Source organism: Ursus arctos, unplaced genomic scaffold, assembly GCF_023065955.2.
Source record: "Ursus arctos isolate Adak ecotype North America unplaced genomic scaffold, UrsArc2.0 scaffold_15, whole genome shotgun sequence".
In the NCBI taxonomy this organism is placed as follows: domain Eukaryota; kingdom Metazoa; phylum Chordata; class Mammalia; order Carnivora; family Ursidae; genus Ursus; species Ursus arctos.
In genome coordinates, this window is record NW_026622819.1 from 7,080,936 (window position 1) to 7,096,366 (window position 15,431).

The 15,431-nt window shown below is 40.5% G+C and overlaps 1 protein-coding gene across 5 annotated transcripts in view; it reads right to left on the reverse strand.

Annotated features, from left to right (window-relative positions):
• Positions 1-15,431, reverse strand: part of SEMA5A (semaphorin 5A) — a 477,069-nt gene that overhangs the window by 94,146 nt on the left and 367,492 nt on the right. For all 5 annotated transcript variants that reach the window (XM_057312155.1, XM_057312158.1, XM_057312156.1 and 2 more), the window contains one exon: positions 415-532. In XM_057312155.1, the coding sequence (XP_057168138.1) occupies positions 415-532 (118 nt within the window). The remainder of the gene's footprint in view (positions 1-414; positions 533-15,431) is intronic.

The window sequence follows — 15,431 nt, forward strand, 5'->3', positions numbered from 1 at the left end:
CCAATAGTAATATCCTTTATTTTATTCTTTTAAAAGCTCTACTTATCTCAGTTTCTAGAATTATAGCTCCCATGGGAAATTGATGGGTGTGGAAGTCACTATTTTATTAATGCTAAAAAGGGCAAAAGAGTCCATACCAACCTCTGGAGAGAAAACCCAAGAATAAAACAGAGATATTACACCCCATTTTCAAATCATCAGTATTTTCTTTTAAGACATGCCTCTTCAAAGCAGACGAAATCTTATGGCAACATCCTGTGTGGCTCTAGCAAAAGCTCAGAGGGGAATGAGTTGAGACACAGACTGGGTTTGCGAGGAAGGTTCCAGATGCGCGGACAGGACGTGGGTTAGGATTTAGGACAGCTGGGTTCCCATGGACTGATCTTTCTGAGGCTGGAGAACCCGCACACTTACAGGACAGGTGGTGGTGTTCTGCTCCCACTGCGTCATGTTCAGGCTCTCCTCCAGGCTCGTGCATTTCTTCATCACCATGTCCCAGCCACAGTAAGGGTCCTGGGCCCCAACGCAGGCGCTGCAAACACACACCCAAAGGTCAACAGAGAGGCAGCCTTAGCCACACTACAGGAGATGCAAACTTAGGCAAGTCTGGCCCTAATGAATTGACACGGGGACTAGTTATGAGAAACCAAGTTTTAGCCTGCACACTAGAGAACAACATATGCATACATCTGTAAGTACCTAATTAAATCAATTCACTTTGGTTGAAATATCTGTATTTTTCCTAAGATACAGGGCAGATGACTAAAGGACTGTCTGTGCCAACATGAGCTTTTTGGTATCATGAATAAAGCTAGTCAGAATTTTGCAATGCTCAGAAACACTAGATGTTGTTATCACCATCACCATCATCAACACTATCATCACCAACACCATCATCACTATCATCGCCACCATCACCACCATCTTCATCCCCTTGGCAACAGGTAGTATTTGCTGAAAACCTGTTATATCTTCCAGACACAACTTTTATAAGATGCATTATTATTTTCACTTTATCATCATCATCACCATCATCACCATAACCACCTCCACCATCACCACCATCATCACCATCACCATCACCTCCACCATCACCATCATCACCACCATCACCACAACCACCTCCAGCATCATCACCATCACCACCACCACCATCACCTCCACCATCACCATCACTCACCACCACCACCACACCACCATCATCAACACCACCACTAGCACCATCACCATCACTACCACTACCACCTTCACCATCGTCACCAACATCACCTCCACCATCACTGCCATCACCACCACCACCATCACCCTCATCACCACCACTATTGCCATCATCATCACCTTAATAACAGATGTTATCTATTGAACACCTACTGTAATATATCAATTCATTATATCATTTAGACACTTGACTCTAATGAGGGAGGTAGTATTGCTTTTACTTTATTGATGAGAAAACTGAGGCACAGAAGAGTTAAGAAATTGGCCCAAGGACAAGCAAACACACCCAAAACTCTTCAACATGGTTAGTTTGAATTTAATAAAATAGGAAAGTCTTCCTTTTGGGTTCCGTAGCTTCAAAATGAATTAAATTTTTCAGTGTAACAGTAGCTTAATATAGCTCCAACTGCAATATTCAACACATTATGTCAGAAGTATTGCAGATGGTGGATACTTTATTTTAGCTTTGTCTCAATGAAAGAGTTCAGACACCAAAGGGGCATCATTAGATGAAGATTTTGGCCCCTGTGTTATCAATACAAGAGAAGGTGTTTGAGGGTGGAGGGCAGCAGACAGAGTGACAGTGACTGAGCCAGAATTATACAAAAGATGACCCCACAGGCAAGCAGGGCATTGAACGCCTGAGAATTCTCTCTCTGAGGGGGCCAAGAGGTCAGAGTGCAGGAAATGAGAGAGAGGAAAGGCAAGCCTGTGCAGCAAGAAAGTGCTAATGTCTTCTTCAGGTAAGGGGCCCCTTATGGCTGGGAGAACCTGTTAGAGGATTTCCAGTTAACCAAGAGTAGGTCTAGAAATCATAGTCTAACTACCAAACACGGGCCACGGGTGTAGTATAAATAATATTAAATTGTTAATATTAATGATACAAAATAATCCTAATTAACATATCAAATATGATTGCCACATATCAAGCACGTTCTAAGAACCTGGCCTCTGTCCATTCATTCCAACCTCACAGAACCTTACAAATATAATCCCTCGATTAGCTCCTGCATTTATTTTAAATGAAATAAGTGTAGTCACTTTAAAATGCAGAAACCCAAGCAGAGAAAGATGAAGTTGAAGTCCCACGGCAGGGGAAGATAGCTCTAAAGACAAGAAATCAAGCAATAATGGTATAAAACTATTATGTATTGTTACTATAGAATTATTATTCATTTACCACCCAAGGAAGTTCAAACAGAGATGGTTAAAACGGTGCTCTTCCCAGCAGGACTAGGCTGTGTGGAGAGGGGCGTGGAACAGCTAGTTGCCTGTCACCAGAGCCTCATTAGAACTTGTGGGTAAGTGACCATGCACAAGTTAAAAGAAACTGAGGCACACTAAAATGTCGACTATCTGGTAGCACCAAATCAAAAGTGCTCAGGAGGCTCCCCTAATAGGAAATAGGGAGAGGGAATTTTACAGAGAAGACTCGGAAGCAAACCAAGGAAATTATTTGGCGACAGCTTAAGCTGTGGCCATATTTGGGAAAGCCTGGTTGACTGGGATTGTTCCTTCCAAAGTTTCCCTTTCCCAGATTCAAGCACAGAGACTCTGGCTTTGGTTCTGGTCTGCTTAGGTCAGCTACCGAGGCTTTAGGGCCACCCCAGTCTAAGGGCCTCTTGTTGAATGACCTTACCACACATACAGTACTGGCATGTGAAAAATCAGACAAACCAGTTTTAACAAAGTACATGCTTTCCTTCCCCAGAAGTAGGCACTGTTCTCACTTTTATTTGTTTGGGGGACATAGTCTCTGCACAAACAGTAGTCATGCATGGATATGTCTATATATACATATATAGTTTTGGGTTTTTTATAAGTATAGTTAGATAGAACACACACAAAGGGACGGTACACACAGCCTCCTGTTTTGCTTTTTACACGTAAAAATACATTGTGACATTTTTTTCTTGTCAGTATATAAAGCTCTATCTGATTCCTTACATGGCTGTATAGTATTCTGTCACCTAGATGAACCAACATTTATCTAAATCCTTTAGAAGCAAGGCTGCAATGCACACCTTTGTATGTATTTTCTATATGATAAACTTCTAGAGGTGGTGTTGACGAGACAGAAGTTATAGGTATTAATGATTTTGTACCAGTCAACAGTTCGGAGAGTAACTCTGTCTCCTTTCCCTATTTCATGCTGGATGCTGCCTTTTTTTTTGTTTTTTAGCTTAACCCTTTCTGATAGATAAAAACACTCTTCTATTCCTCTGTTCTATTTGTTCAGTTTTGAGATTAAAATTAAGTGTGTGTGTGTGTGTGTGTGTGTGTGCGCGTTGATGGATTAACTGTACTTCTGTTCCTATAAATTTCCTATTTGTAACCAATTCCTGCTTTTTGCTTCTTTTTGATTAACGGTTTTGCTGTTTTCATATAGTCATTGCAAGTGAAAATTTCTGTATTAGAAAATTAACCCTCTGTCAATAATGTTTCAAATAATTTTCCTACTTGTCATTAAATATTTTTTCTTGAGATACAAATGTTTTAAAATTTTATGCAGTGAAGTTTATGAATCTTTATCTTCACAGCATCTGAATTTTGTACCATATTTTGAAAGAGCTTCCACACTTAAAAATCATAAAAACATTTATGCAGAATTCCTTCTGGTCCTTTTACAGTACCCTTCATTTGCCTCCCTGTCTGTGATCCATGTGGAATGTATTCTAGCAACTCTCCTTTCCTCCTTCCATTTGTTGAATTAAAACAAACAAGCAAGCAAGCAAACAAACATGTATATATTTTTTGACCTAAACTTCTCAATCCTCATACCAACACAAGCAGATCTGGGACTTAGAAGTAACAACAAGGAAGCTGCACACGGTTTCTTTTTCCTTTTTCTACTGAATTCAGACAACAACTTTTCTAAATACAAGTTTACAACAAGGAGTGTGAGCATCAGCTTTTGAAAATCTCTAGTTCTTGAGGTTTGGGAATATAATTTTTTAGTACCTTTTAAATAAAAATTCATTTCAATGATCAGTTCCATAGAGTAGAATCTGACCTGTATTTATAGTATATAAAGCATATCCCACATTTCTCAATTTTAAGAACTCATCATTTTAAAACACACAGTTGATTTAATAACTTTTTTTTTTTTAGGGAATAAGAGAGATGAAAATAAACCTTACACAGTGACTGTGTAAGACAGGAAAGTGTGCATGTTTGTATCTACAAAATAAGATATTTCACATATTGTCACTAAGCTCAGGGTCCCTGAGTAATGTTGCCTGTGCAGGTGTTCTGTTGGAAGTTTCTGGAAATCTGAAGATCCCGCAACTGTGAGACAGATCTGGGCACAAATGAGAACTAAGAACTCTTCTGCTTTCTGCTATGACCTCCCTTGGCTGTGACAGCAGAGATCTGACCCACAGTGTCTGTGTCTTACTGAACCGACCGGCCATATTGATTCCACAGCGTACATCACACATGGGGATCCTCTCTGTGCAGGAACCCATTTTCACATTGGTGAGCAAACAGGACAAAGCTACCCTTACAGAATGATTCAAAAGGCCTGAATTCCTTTTAATGTTTCTTACTAAAGCAACATGACCATTAGACAAAATTAAAATTCCCAAAACAGGAAAATTCTACCACCCCCCTCACTTTGCCCCAGCTTCTCTTTGCAAATCTGCCTACAGGACCAAAACAATGTACACAGGATATTTTAAGCTGTTTTCAATGAAAGGCTTCTTGTAAAAACATCTTTCTTCCCAAAATGTTGAGGGCTTTGTACATTCTTAACATTCCACTTAACCCTTCAACTATTAAAACTTCTCTGCAGGCACAAATGCCCATTCACTAAAAATTCCATTTATAGATAAATATGTTTTCCTCAGTCAAAATATTTCAGGCCATGGCAAAATTCTGATGAGCCCTACCTTTACTCTAAAGTCTACTTCAAGAAAAACCAATCATCATAACTTACTGCTCTGGGAAGGTGGGTCTTTTAAAGAGACCGCGTGGAAAATCACAGATTTCTTATTAATGTGGCCATCGTGAAAGGGGCTTTTACTTCACTGCACTTTGAAAATGTTTTTCTTTCTATGATGAATCTTTTTAATAAAAATTTTTCCCCATTTTGTTAATAACCTTAGATTACTCTCACTTGATATATCGCCTTGGTATTTGAACGTATCTGAATTCAGAAAATATGCTGGTCAGAATCTGAAAGTTTAATTTAAAAACACATTTATTGAGAACATGTTTTAGAGTTAAATGTCTATTTAGAGACAGGCCTTAATTCTAGAAGAAGGATAAACTACTTTCCCTTTTCCAGGACAGCGATATTAAATGTTTAACTAAAGGCTTCCTTTAAATTTTAAAGTTTACAGTTATGTTATTTGCTAATTTGAGTAGCAGGGGAAACAGGTATATTCATTAAAATCTTTTCACGGTCATTCACTGGAGCTAATTCTGAAAACGATCCCCTTGCATGTTAGATTATCGAGTGTCTGACTTGTTTCTGTCAACTAATTGTTATTAAATCAGCTTATTTTTGATCTTAAGAATTTTTGCCATATTAAGAAAATGCAGTCATAAATATGGGACTTAAAGCGTTTCAATCATTCATTCATTTGGGGCCTACTTAGAAGCACCTGCCATGAGCTCAACTGAAAACAGTGGGGGTGCCATGGACCACAAAGCAGACACAGGCACGGGATCCACAGCATTTACCCTTTAGCAAAGGAAATAAACACTGATAAATAGCAACAACCATTTCCAAAAGAATAACCCAAAGAGGGAAACCCTGTTTAGATGGGCAGGTCTGGGGGCGCCTGGGTGGCTCAGCTGTTAAGTGTCTGCCTTCAGCTCAGGTCATGGTCCCGGGGTCCTGGGATCGAGCCCCACATCGGGCTCCCTGCTCTGCGGGAAGCCTGTTTCTCCCTCTCACATTCCCCTTGCTTGTGTTCCCTCTCTCGCTCTCTCTCTCTGTCAAATAAATAAATAGAATCTTAAAAAAAAAAAAAAAAAGATGGATAGGTCTGGGGTCAGGAAATACCCAGGGAATGGCATTTAAACTGGGATCAGTGAGATGAAGAGAAGTGATCCATTCAACATGACTTAGGACAAACAGAACATCTGGCAGCAAGATGGACATGGGGGAGGTGGTTAGGTGGGAGGGAACTTGGACGAGATAATTAGAGGCCAGACTTTGGTTGAAGCTTGAGGAGTTGGAATGGGCAGAGCCCTGGAGCCCCATTCAAGATTTAGGGTTTCCTAGTAAGTGCTGTAAACTTCAAAATACTGTGCAAAAACCATGTGTCTATTTATTCAACATATTTCTACTATCATCATGATAGTAGTGGGATAGATGAATTTCTGTTCATGAATGATCTTTGCCTTAATTCCTAACACGATCTGAGGTGTCTTATTCCTGATGACCAATGTCACTCTATATCTCAGAATCTGCTTTTATTTTAATATTTGCATTAAAAACACTGTCTTACTAGAAATAAGACTGAAAAAATTCTAATAGGACAATAAAGTGCTTGAGGAATGCATTGTAAGACATCCACACGTCCTTCAGTTGATGAATCCACCTGAAATGCATATTTTCTTCAGTTTCTGCTCCCATGAAACTGGAATGGCAATAATCACCTCACAGGACTGTTTTGAGGATTAAGTTATATATCATGTAGTAAATAAGAAAAAGTTATTTTTGTGGATGGGACACATATATTCTAATTCATCTCTAAACATAATTGCATATTACAATATGATATCAACTTCTGGGGTGTTTGGAAATATTCTACAGCAAAAATACTAAATTTGGAAATGCCATGGGCTCTTTATTTAAGCAGGTAATGTGACACGCCACAGTGCACTCTATTAAGTAATGAAAAGTATTTTAACTACATGTTTGGATAGATTCATAAGGATTTTTTGACTACCTGGCAGGATGCCGTGTGTTGAAGACACCAAGACCAGGAATGAACTTGCAGACTTGTGAGGGAGGAAGAATGTGTTCATGAACGTTGTCTACCAACATAAGGACGGATAACTATTAAGTGAGAAGCTCAGGCGATGGTGCAACGAGAGTCGGAGGAGAGAGAGGTAGACCAGAAGGGTTCCAGGAAGATGCCATGTGTAGCAGGCTTCTGAATGAAGCTGGAGTTTAGCTGAGTGAGAGGAGCCTCCCTGGTCATGAAGGCCCCAGGAAGGATGAGAGAGTCATGTGCCTGAGGCATGATCAGGATGATGAGTGGAGCAGCGTGGCTCGCCGAGGTGTCCTTAAGATTCCTAGGAAGCATACTGATGTGAATAAAACGTTGGGGTTTTGCTTAGGCAAGAAAAATCTGGCAGTGGTGGATAGCACGTATCAAGTTGTGAAATCTACTAGAAGATTAATTTATAATTCCCAAGAAGAACTGAAATACAGCTACAGTATAATGACATTTTTAAATTTAGGACACATGCCAAGTAAACAAAGATAGAATTACTAGTAAAAATACATGTTTATACTCATTATGCATCATTTGCTAAAGACATTTAATAGTAATTCATGTTACATATTACAATTTGTAGATGAAATTAGTGATCTGGAATATCAATTAGTCACTACGTTTTAATACATTAAAAACTATTCACTACTGACTTATCATTAAATGACATTGATTAAATACAATGAGGATTTTTTTACATTAAAATTTGCTTTTAATATTCAATTAGAATATTTGATATGTATTGCCAGTAATACTAAGAGAGTGGTTTTTCATTAAAATCTTATTAGGTGGATATAGCACTCAAATTTTCCTGAGAAATCTGTTTTAAAACTGAACAAGACTGACACACATGTTATAGTGAAGCATTTTGGGAAAATCGATAGTTAAAAAGAAAGAGTTAAAAGAGTAGAGAGTATTGGAAATAAGCAACACAAAACTGCTCTCTGGAGTCTAACAATTGTGTTCAACTTGGGACATCAGCTTTATTTTCTGACATGACACAGACCACCCCACTTTCCCCACTCATCACGCACACAACCCTGAGCTGTTTCTCTTGCCCTCCCGGTGGATCTCAATCATTCTGAAATTCATCTTTTAACAAACAATGTCTTTCTGAAGAGGCCAAGTCTGCCCCCAGGATGAAGCTCTCCAAGGAAGGCAGTTTTGTTCTCAGGGACCAAACCCAGGACAAAGAGGACACTGAGAGTACCAGTGACTCAACACGAACCATTCAGGGATGTTGAAGTCATTGCTGAGAGTGAGAACCAGAAAATGTCATGCAAGAAGGAAAGAAAAGAATCCCTGGTCACTTCATTTAGGGAAAAGCCTGCACTTTTGGTATTCTGTTCTCTACTCTACAAAATAGAGGTAACGAAACATCCAGTCTCCTGTCCTCCCCCACCAATCAGAAATAAAAATGAAGACACAATTACTCTTTGCCCAATTCATGTTTCTTCAAGGGAAACCCTTCTGTGGATGAGTGGATGAGGGTTTAATGAGCAGAATCAGAAGACAAAGGAGAACATGAAGAGTTGTCAGTTACACTTGAAGAATGCACAAGAGGTCAAGTAATACATCTTAACTCTTACACAAAACTTTAGAGGACAGAAGTCCAGAGAATACATTTATATTACTCTTACTCCTTATAATTCACCCAACTTAACAGTCTGGCCATGAATGAAGCTCAAATGCCAGAGAATCCTCCCATGAGAGCACAGCCAAGGCCGAGGGAAGAAATTCTGTCCGTGAAAGTGGAACAGTTATGGCAAGGGTGGCATCCACCCTGAATTTGGATTCCCTGGTGCCCTCCCCAACCTGATGACAGCAGCAAGGAGGGTAAGCACTTGGCTCTCCTCACACCTGGCCCTGTCCAACCTCCCTCCATCAGTCCTGAATCTCAGCCTCTCTTGGATAGCTAGATATATGAAACAATGAGGGGCTCTGGACAAGGAATTACTCAATAACCACTGACAGATGCTCCCACCAACTGAATGGAGCCATACTGACAGAATGCAGTCAGGGTAGAGTCTCACAAACTTCCAGAAAATTTATTGCCAGACAGACCAAAGCCAGGTACATAATATAATACAAGGAGCAGAGTTTGGCCTGATTGGCCCTGTACCTCTCAGATAAAGTGAAGTGGTTTAAAGGCAGAAAAGCAAATTCTTGACAGGTCCAGACTGATTGGTCCAGAGGCAATGTGAAGTATACCTCAGCAAAGAAGGCAAAGCACATATACGAGAGCTATTTGACTTTTTTCTCTTTTCTCTCCTCTCCTTTCTCTCTCTCTTCCTTTCTTTCTTCCTCCCTTCCCTCCCCTCTACCTTTCCCCCTCCTCCCTTCTCACTTTCCTCCTTTCTTTCTCTTTTTTTCTTCTTCCCTCCTCCCTCCCCCTTCTTTCTTTTTTCTTCCTTCCTTTTCTTCCTTTCTTCCCTTCTTCCTTCCTCATTCACTTTCCTTTCCTTTCCCTTCCCTTCCCTCCCCTTCCTTTCCTCCTTCCTTCCTTCCTTCCTTCCTTCCTCCCTTCCTCCCTCCCTCTCCTTCCTTCTTTCTTTTTCTCTCTTTCTTTCCTTTCTTATGTTTGATTTTTACTTCCATTTGGGATAGAGAGAAATTTTGAAACTAAGCCTTCAACAGAAATATGCAAGGAGTGAAGAAATACCATTCACGAGCAATGCCAGCTCAGCAGAACATACATGAGCTGGCTATACTACTGAAGCAGGAAGGGAAAGGAACCATCTTCTACTGAATTCTTTTTATGTGCCAGACCCATTATGTACTTTGTCTTTGTGCTCCCAGTAACATACTGAGTGGCTTGCTCATAATCACATACCACGTAAAGACTTAACTAGGATCCACCTGAATCCAGAGCTCATGATCTTTCCATATGCAAGCAGTTTTGCAGACACACGGGGTCCTTAAGAATCATTAATTCATTGGATCATGCTGCAAATAAAAATCTTAAGGGAAGCTTGGTGTATAAAAGCCAAGGTGCTGCCAGCCAGGATAACTCAGCTGCAAGGATCTGGAGCTGAGAAAACCACTGCAGCCCAAGCTTACAAATGGAGCTCTCTATGCAGATTTAAACTAGGGAGTGCAAAAGCAGGAGGCTTGTGCAGTAGACACTAAATAGTAAAACCTCACGTTGTGAGCTGTCTCTGGTTGTGCTTCTCAAACTCAACTGAGGCACGAAAGATCGGTAATGACACCGATTATCTGACTTTATCCAAGTGACTAGGACATAGATTGCCATGTAGGAAAGAGAAACATTGTGCTCTTTGACAAAACTGAACAGAAAGCTGAAACCAAAACTGTTGTCTGGCTAATGCATCACCAAAGAAAGCTGAGGGCCTATACTAGTAGATTCGACCTATGGAATATTTTTAGTGCACTTGCTTGTTCTCAGAAATTGTGCTCTCCACGGCTACAATAATCTGATTACATTAAAGTATTTGACCAAGAAAGGCACCTGGGTGACTCAGTTAGTTAACTGTCTGACTCTTGGTTTTGGCTCAGGTCAGGATTTCAGGGTGATGGGATCGAGCCCCACATTGGACGCCACACTTGGCGGGGAGTCTGCTTGAAGATTCTCTCCTTCTATCCTTCCTCCTGCTCTCTCTCTCAAATAAAGAAATCTTTAAAAAATATATTTGACCAAGAAAGAGGAAAAAAAAATGTACCCATAATCCTATGGCTGTAAAAGCAGACCATGGGATCTCTACAAGATGGTGTTCACAAATGTTCTTTGCTTTTATTGTGTACCTAAATCAAAGTACGTGTTTCCATCATTGTCGAAGATGGATTTGCCATGAAGCTAAGGAAGCTTAAACTTCTTTACTTCGTGAGATTCGTTAAGGAGCTGAGACTGGTCCTCGTCATTTTGTATTCATAATTTTGACATTCTTTTCCTTAGCAAGACCCCCTACCAAATTAGATAAGCTTCAGACCCCACAAAATCTGTATTTCTCCCTATTACAGAACAAACAGTAGTACAGTTTATGTTTCTTAAATTACTAGTCAAGTTTATGTACGTTCATCCTCTACCCATCACATTTCAACTGTTCATTTTCCAACCTGCCCAAGACCCGGGGGTATTAACTTGTGATTTCACTGAAAAATAGTATTTTAGCCAAGCCCCTCTTATAGTGTGCTTTTCATAGTAATAATTAGATGTTGGTGAATGTACTTTGTCTTATCCTATTTTTTGAAGTTATAATGATGGCATTACACATACTGCTTTTCTGCTTTTTTTTTTTTTTTTAAAGATTTTTTAGTTATTTATTTGACAGAGATAGAGACAGCCAGCAAGAGAGGGAACACAAGCAGGGGAAGTGGGAGAGGAAGAAGCAGGCTCATAGCAGAGGACCCTGATGTGGGGCTCGATCCCATAACGCTGGGATCACGCCCTGAGCCGAAGGCAGACGCTTAACCGCTGTGCCACCCAGGCGCCCCTGCTTTTCTGCTTTTTGTTTTTTTTCAGTTACTATCATATCACGCATATGTCTTCATAATCATCATTTATTGGCTTCAGAATAACCCACAGAGTGAATACTCCATTGAATAAGTATATTATAACCTGGTGATTAATTCTCTCACTATTAGAAATTTAAAATTGGAACACTGGTTGTGATTCAAATATAGCTTAAAAAATAATTGGACAGGGATGTCAGGCTGGAAGATTAGGTCCTAGCACAGTATAGGATCAGATTTTAATGATAAATTGATTTTGGGATAAACTCTAGGGTAACTCTAAGGTCCTTTGGCTCAAATCCACGATAGATATTCAGGAGATTTTATTTATGCCAGAATTACTCATTAGACTCTGAGCCCCATGAAGACAGGGTCAGGGATGCCTCATCCGTCATCCTACACTCAGGGGCTCGCTTGGTGCTTGGCACATATTAAGATCAATAAATATATTGTGAATGAATTAACTAAGGAAAAGTCAGTCTTTAGAAGCTAATCCAAAGTCAATGCAAACAAAAACGCAAGACATTGAGATTTGGAAAATATTAAATTCATTTCGAAGGGAGAATATTTACTTTGTAAATGGAGTATACGTCAAAACTCCTTCCAAATGTTTATGTGATTCATAATAAATGGCTAAGGTTGTCTTGCTGGAAGCTGGAAGACCTTATGGGGATCCTGTGATTTCTCTCTATACATTACATTTCTCTCACCAGGCAGACGCTGTCTGTAGACAATAGTTAATTAAGAAAGGTGCCGACATATTAACTTCACGTTTTGAAACTTTGCTCTTGCAAGCAATAAATGTTCTGCAGTAACCTAATCTCCATAGTAATTTTCTTAATGAGTGTTAATTTCTTTAACTAAATGACATTATTACAAGCTAAATGAATCAAGAACAGCTAGACATTCATTCACAAATGGAGCCAATCTCTTTCTTAATGGTTCCATCGTCCCTTCCAGTTTTATAAAGCAAAACTTAAAAGACACGTCTCCTCTGTTTTATATGTAGACTATGATTCTCCCAGATTCCAGCTTTTCTTCTCTCCACAATTAGTTCTTATAATAAAGCAAAAATGAAACAACAAACACCTAAGGCCCAGCGGTGTTTAATCCTTTAGCTAATGTTTTCTATCACTACACTTTTCTGTAAAGGGAGTTTTACTGTTTCATGAGAATTAGGTTTACTTTATAGATCGTGAAGTGAAATAGCAGAGAGGGGAAAGGTAGTGTCCATTTGTAAATGTGATAAATGTTTACTGACCCTGTCTTGGGCTGGGCACCATACCGGAGGCTGCACAGACCTGGAAAGACAATGCCCAAATTTTGGCTCATGGTCTGATGGGCTGAATGAAACGTGGCCCGGCATGCAGTGCTCAGAATTCTAGTTTCTAACATAACATAATAAAAAATTATTACAAAGTGAAAAAAAAAAAAAAGGAATTCTAGTTTCTGTTCTAGGCCTGATGATTCTCAGGACATTCTCTCTCCGATTCAGACCAATCCCTCATCTATACAATGTTGACTCTATAACCTGAGAGGTTTACCTCACCTCATAATTGTGGTGGGTATCAAAAAATAAAGAATATGTAAGTGTCTGAAGAGAAGAAAATGCCATGTTATTCTGAAAATAGTAAGGTATAGAGTCAATTCATATAATTTAATAATTAATGTCATACATTTAACACCTAATTTTATAAATCAGAGTTTATGATGACTGAAGGTACCTTCATTCATTCAAAAGGCATATATGATAAAATTTGAATTCAGGAGCCAGCAAGGGACAGCCCATGGGCCAAGTCCAGACTGCCACCTCAAGTTTTACTGAAACACATTGTAGGGCAATGTTCTGCCCTGGCACCCTGGTGACCTAACCACAGCTGACCTAACTTTGGCAGAACACTGAGAGATCTCCCCAATCATGGCGCATGGGAGGACTCTGAGGAGCTGTTACAAGGCTGTTTCCCTCCCACCACCCTATGTACAGGAGGCTGTCATAAGATCATTTCTCATCGCCTCCCAGCTTCTGATGAGGTTGAAGGCCTTCTGCCCCCCACCCTCACCCCCACTACGGTACAGCTACAGGCATGAGGCCGCTAAGCTGCAGCAGAGCCGGCTGCTCAGCAACATGGCGCCCTAGCTCTATGCTGCGTGTTTTGGTGTCATCTTGTGGGACAAGAGGCATGCGTAGCTAACACTTTTGCTCTTACATCTGTTGTCTATTAAAGTAATTTGTTGTCTATTAAAGTGTCTGCACCTAAAAGTGAATTGTTCCTTTGCCTGACGAATCCGTTCCGTAACCCCTGCCAACACACAGCCACACCCATTCATTATGGTCAGTGGCTGCTCCCATGCTACAAAGATGGAGTGAGTAGCTGCAACAGAGACTGTGTAGTCTGAGAAGCCCGAAACATCTTCTATCTGGTTCTTTACAGAGGCAGTTTGCTGACCCACTGATCTAATTACTGCACAATCCACAAGCTGATTTTAAGTCTGAATCAAAAGCTTTCCTGGGAGCCTCAGTGTCTCGGTCAGTTAAGCATCTGCCTTCAGCTCAGGTCACAATCCCAGGGTCCTGGGATCGGGTCCCACATCGGGCTCCCTGCTCCGTGGGGAGCCTGCTTCTCCTTCTGCCTTCCTCCCTCTCTCTCTGTTTCTCATGCATAAATAAACAAAATATTAAAAAAAAAAAAAAAAGCCTTTTCATCATTATTTGCCCTTTCTGAGGCTGAAGGACCTCAACCAGTTGGACCGGTTGGAAGGCTACTCTATTTCCTGGGGAAGGGTAATAGCCCAGATCCTGTGATCATTCCTTCCATCCTCAAGGAGTGAGATGGGGACTATATCAGCTGCTGCCCAGAGTCTGCTTTCCTTCAAGGGGCAGGTTATGACTTTGCATTCATATTTCCATCAGGCAGGAATTAAGGCAGTGCAAGTCTTGGCCACTCCAACCTTTGCATCCCTGTAGAGATCTCTCCCCACTTTAAAGGCCTCATGCTGCTTTCGGGGAGTCCTGACCCTGTGCCAGGTGCATCTGATGTGGTCCGTGGGATGGCATCTGCTTACCTACCTTCCACTGTCAGATGCAGTACCGACATCTGGGCCTGTCAAGATCCCCACGTTCCTCAAAATTCAGTGAATGGCAATTTACTTTATGAAACAAATTCATATATATGGTAAATAAGTCCTGGAGTACAAAAGGAGATACCAGGAAAGGGAAAGTGTGTCTTGTACTTTATACCCCCAGAGGTAACCACCCATTCTGATGAGTTAGACTTACCATTCACATAATTTTCCCACACTATTCATAAAATAGTTATGCCAAAAATGCCAAAATTAAAACGAAATCTTTTCAGTCATTTTTTGAGGTCACACGTGACTAAAATCTATTTTTTAAATATTGTTCTTCCAAAATAACTTTGCAAGGGAAATGGCTATGTCTAGTTAAAAGCACAGTGCTGTTTGTTGCAAGTTACAATGTGTGCACAGCATAAAACGCACACACAAGCATTTTTTTCAGCCTCCCCTGAGGCTCTGGGATCATCTCCAGAACTATAGAATAACCAAGAGGGTATCAAACCTCCTTCTGGCGTGTTGGGTGTAGCCTGGTAGCAAGCATCATAAAGAGAAATAATGGGAAGAGGCCATGCTAGTCATCAGTGGACACACCCCACTTCTGCCTGTCCTCGGGCTCACCAGCTCTGGCTCTCAGAGACCCATGTGGTCAGGGTCATGGCAAAGCTCGTTCCCGTCCCTGCTGACACCTGACCCCTGGGCTGATGTCTTCATCAG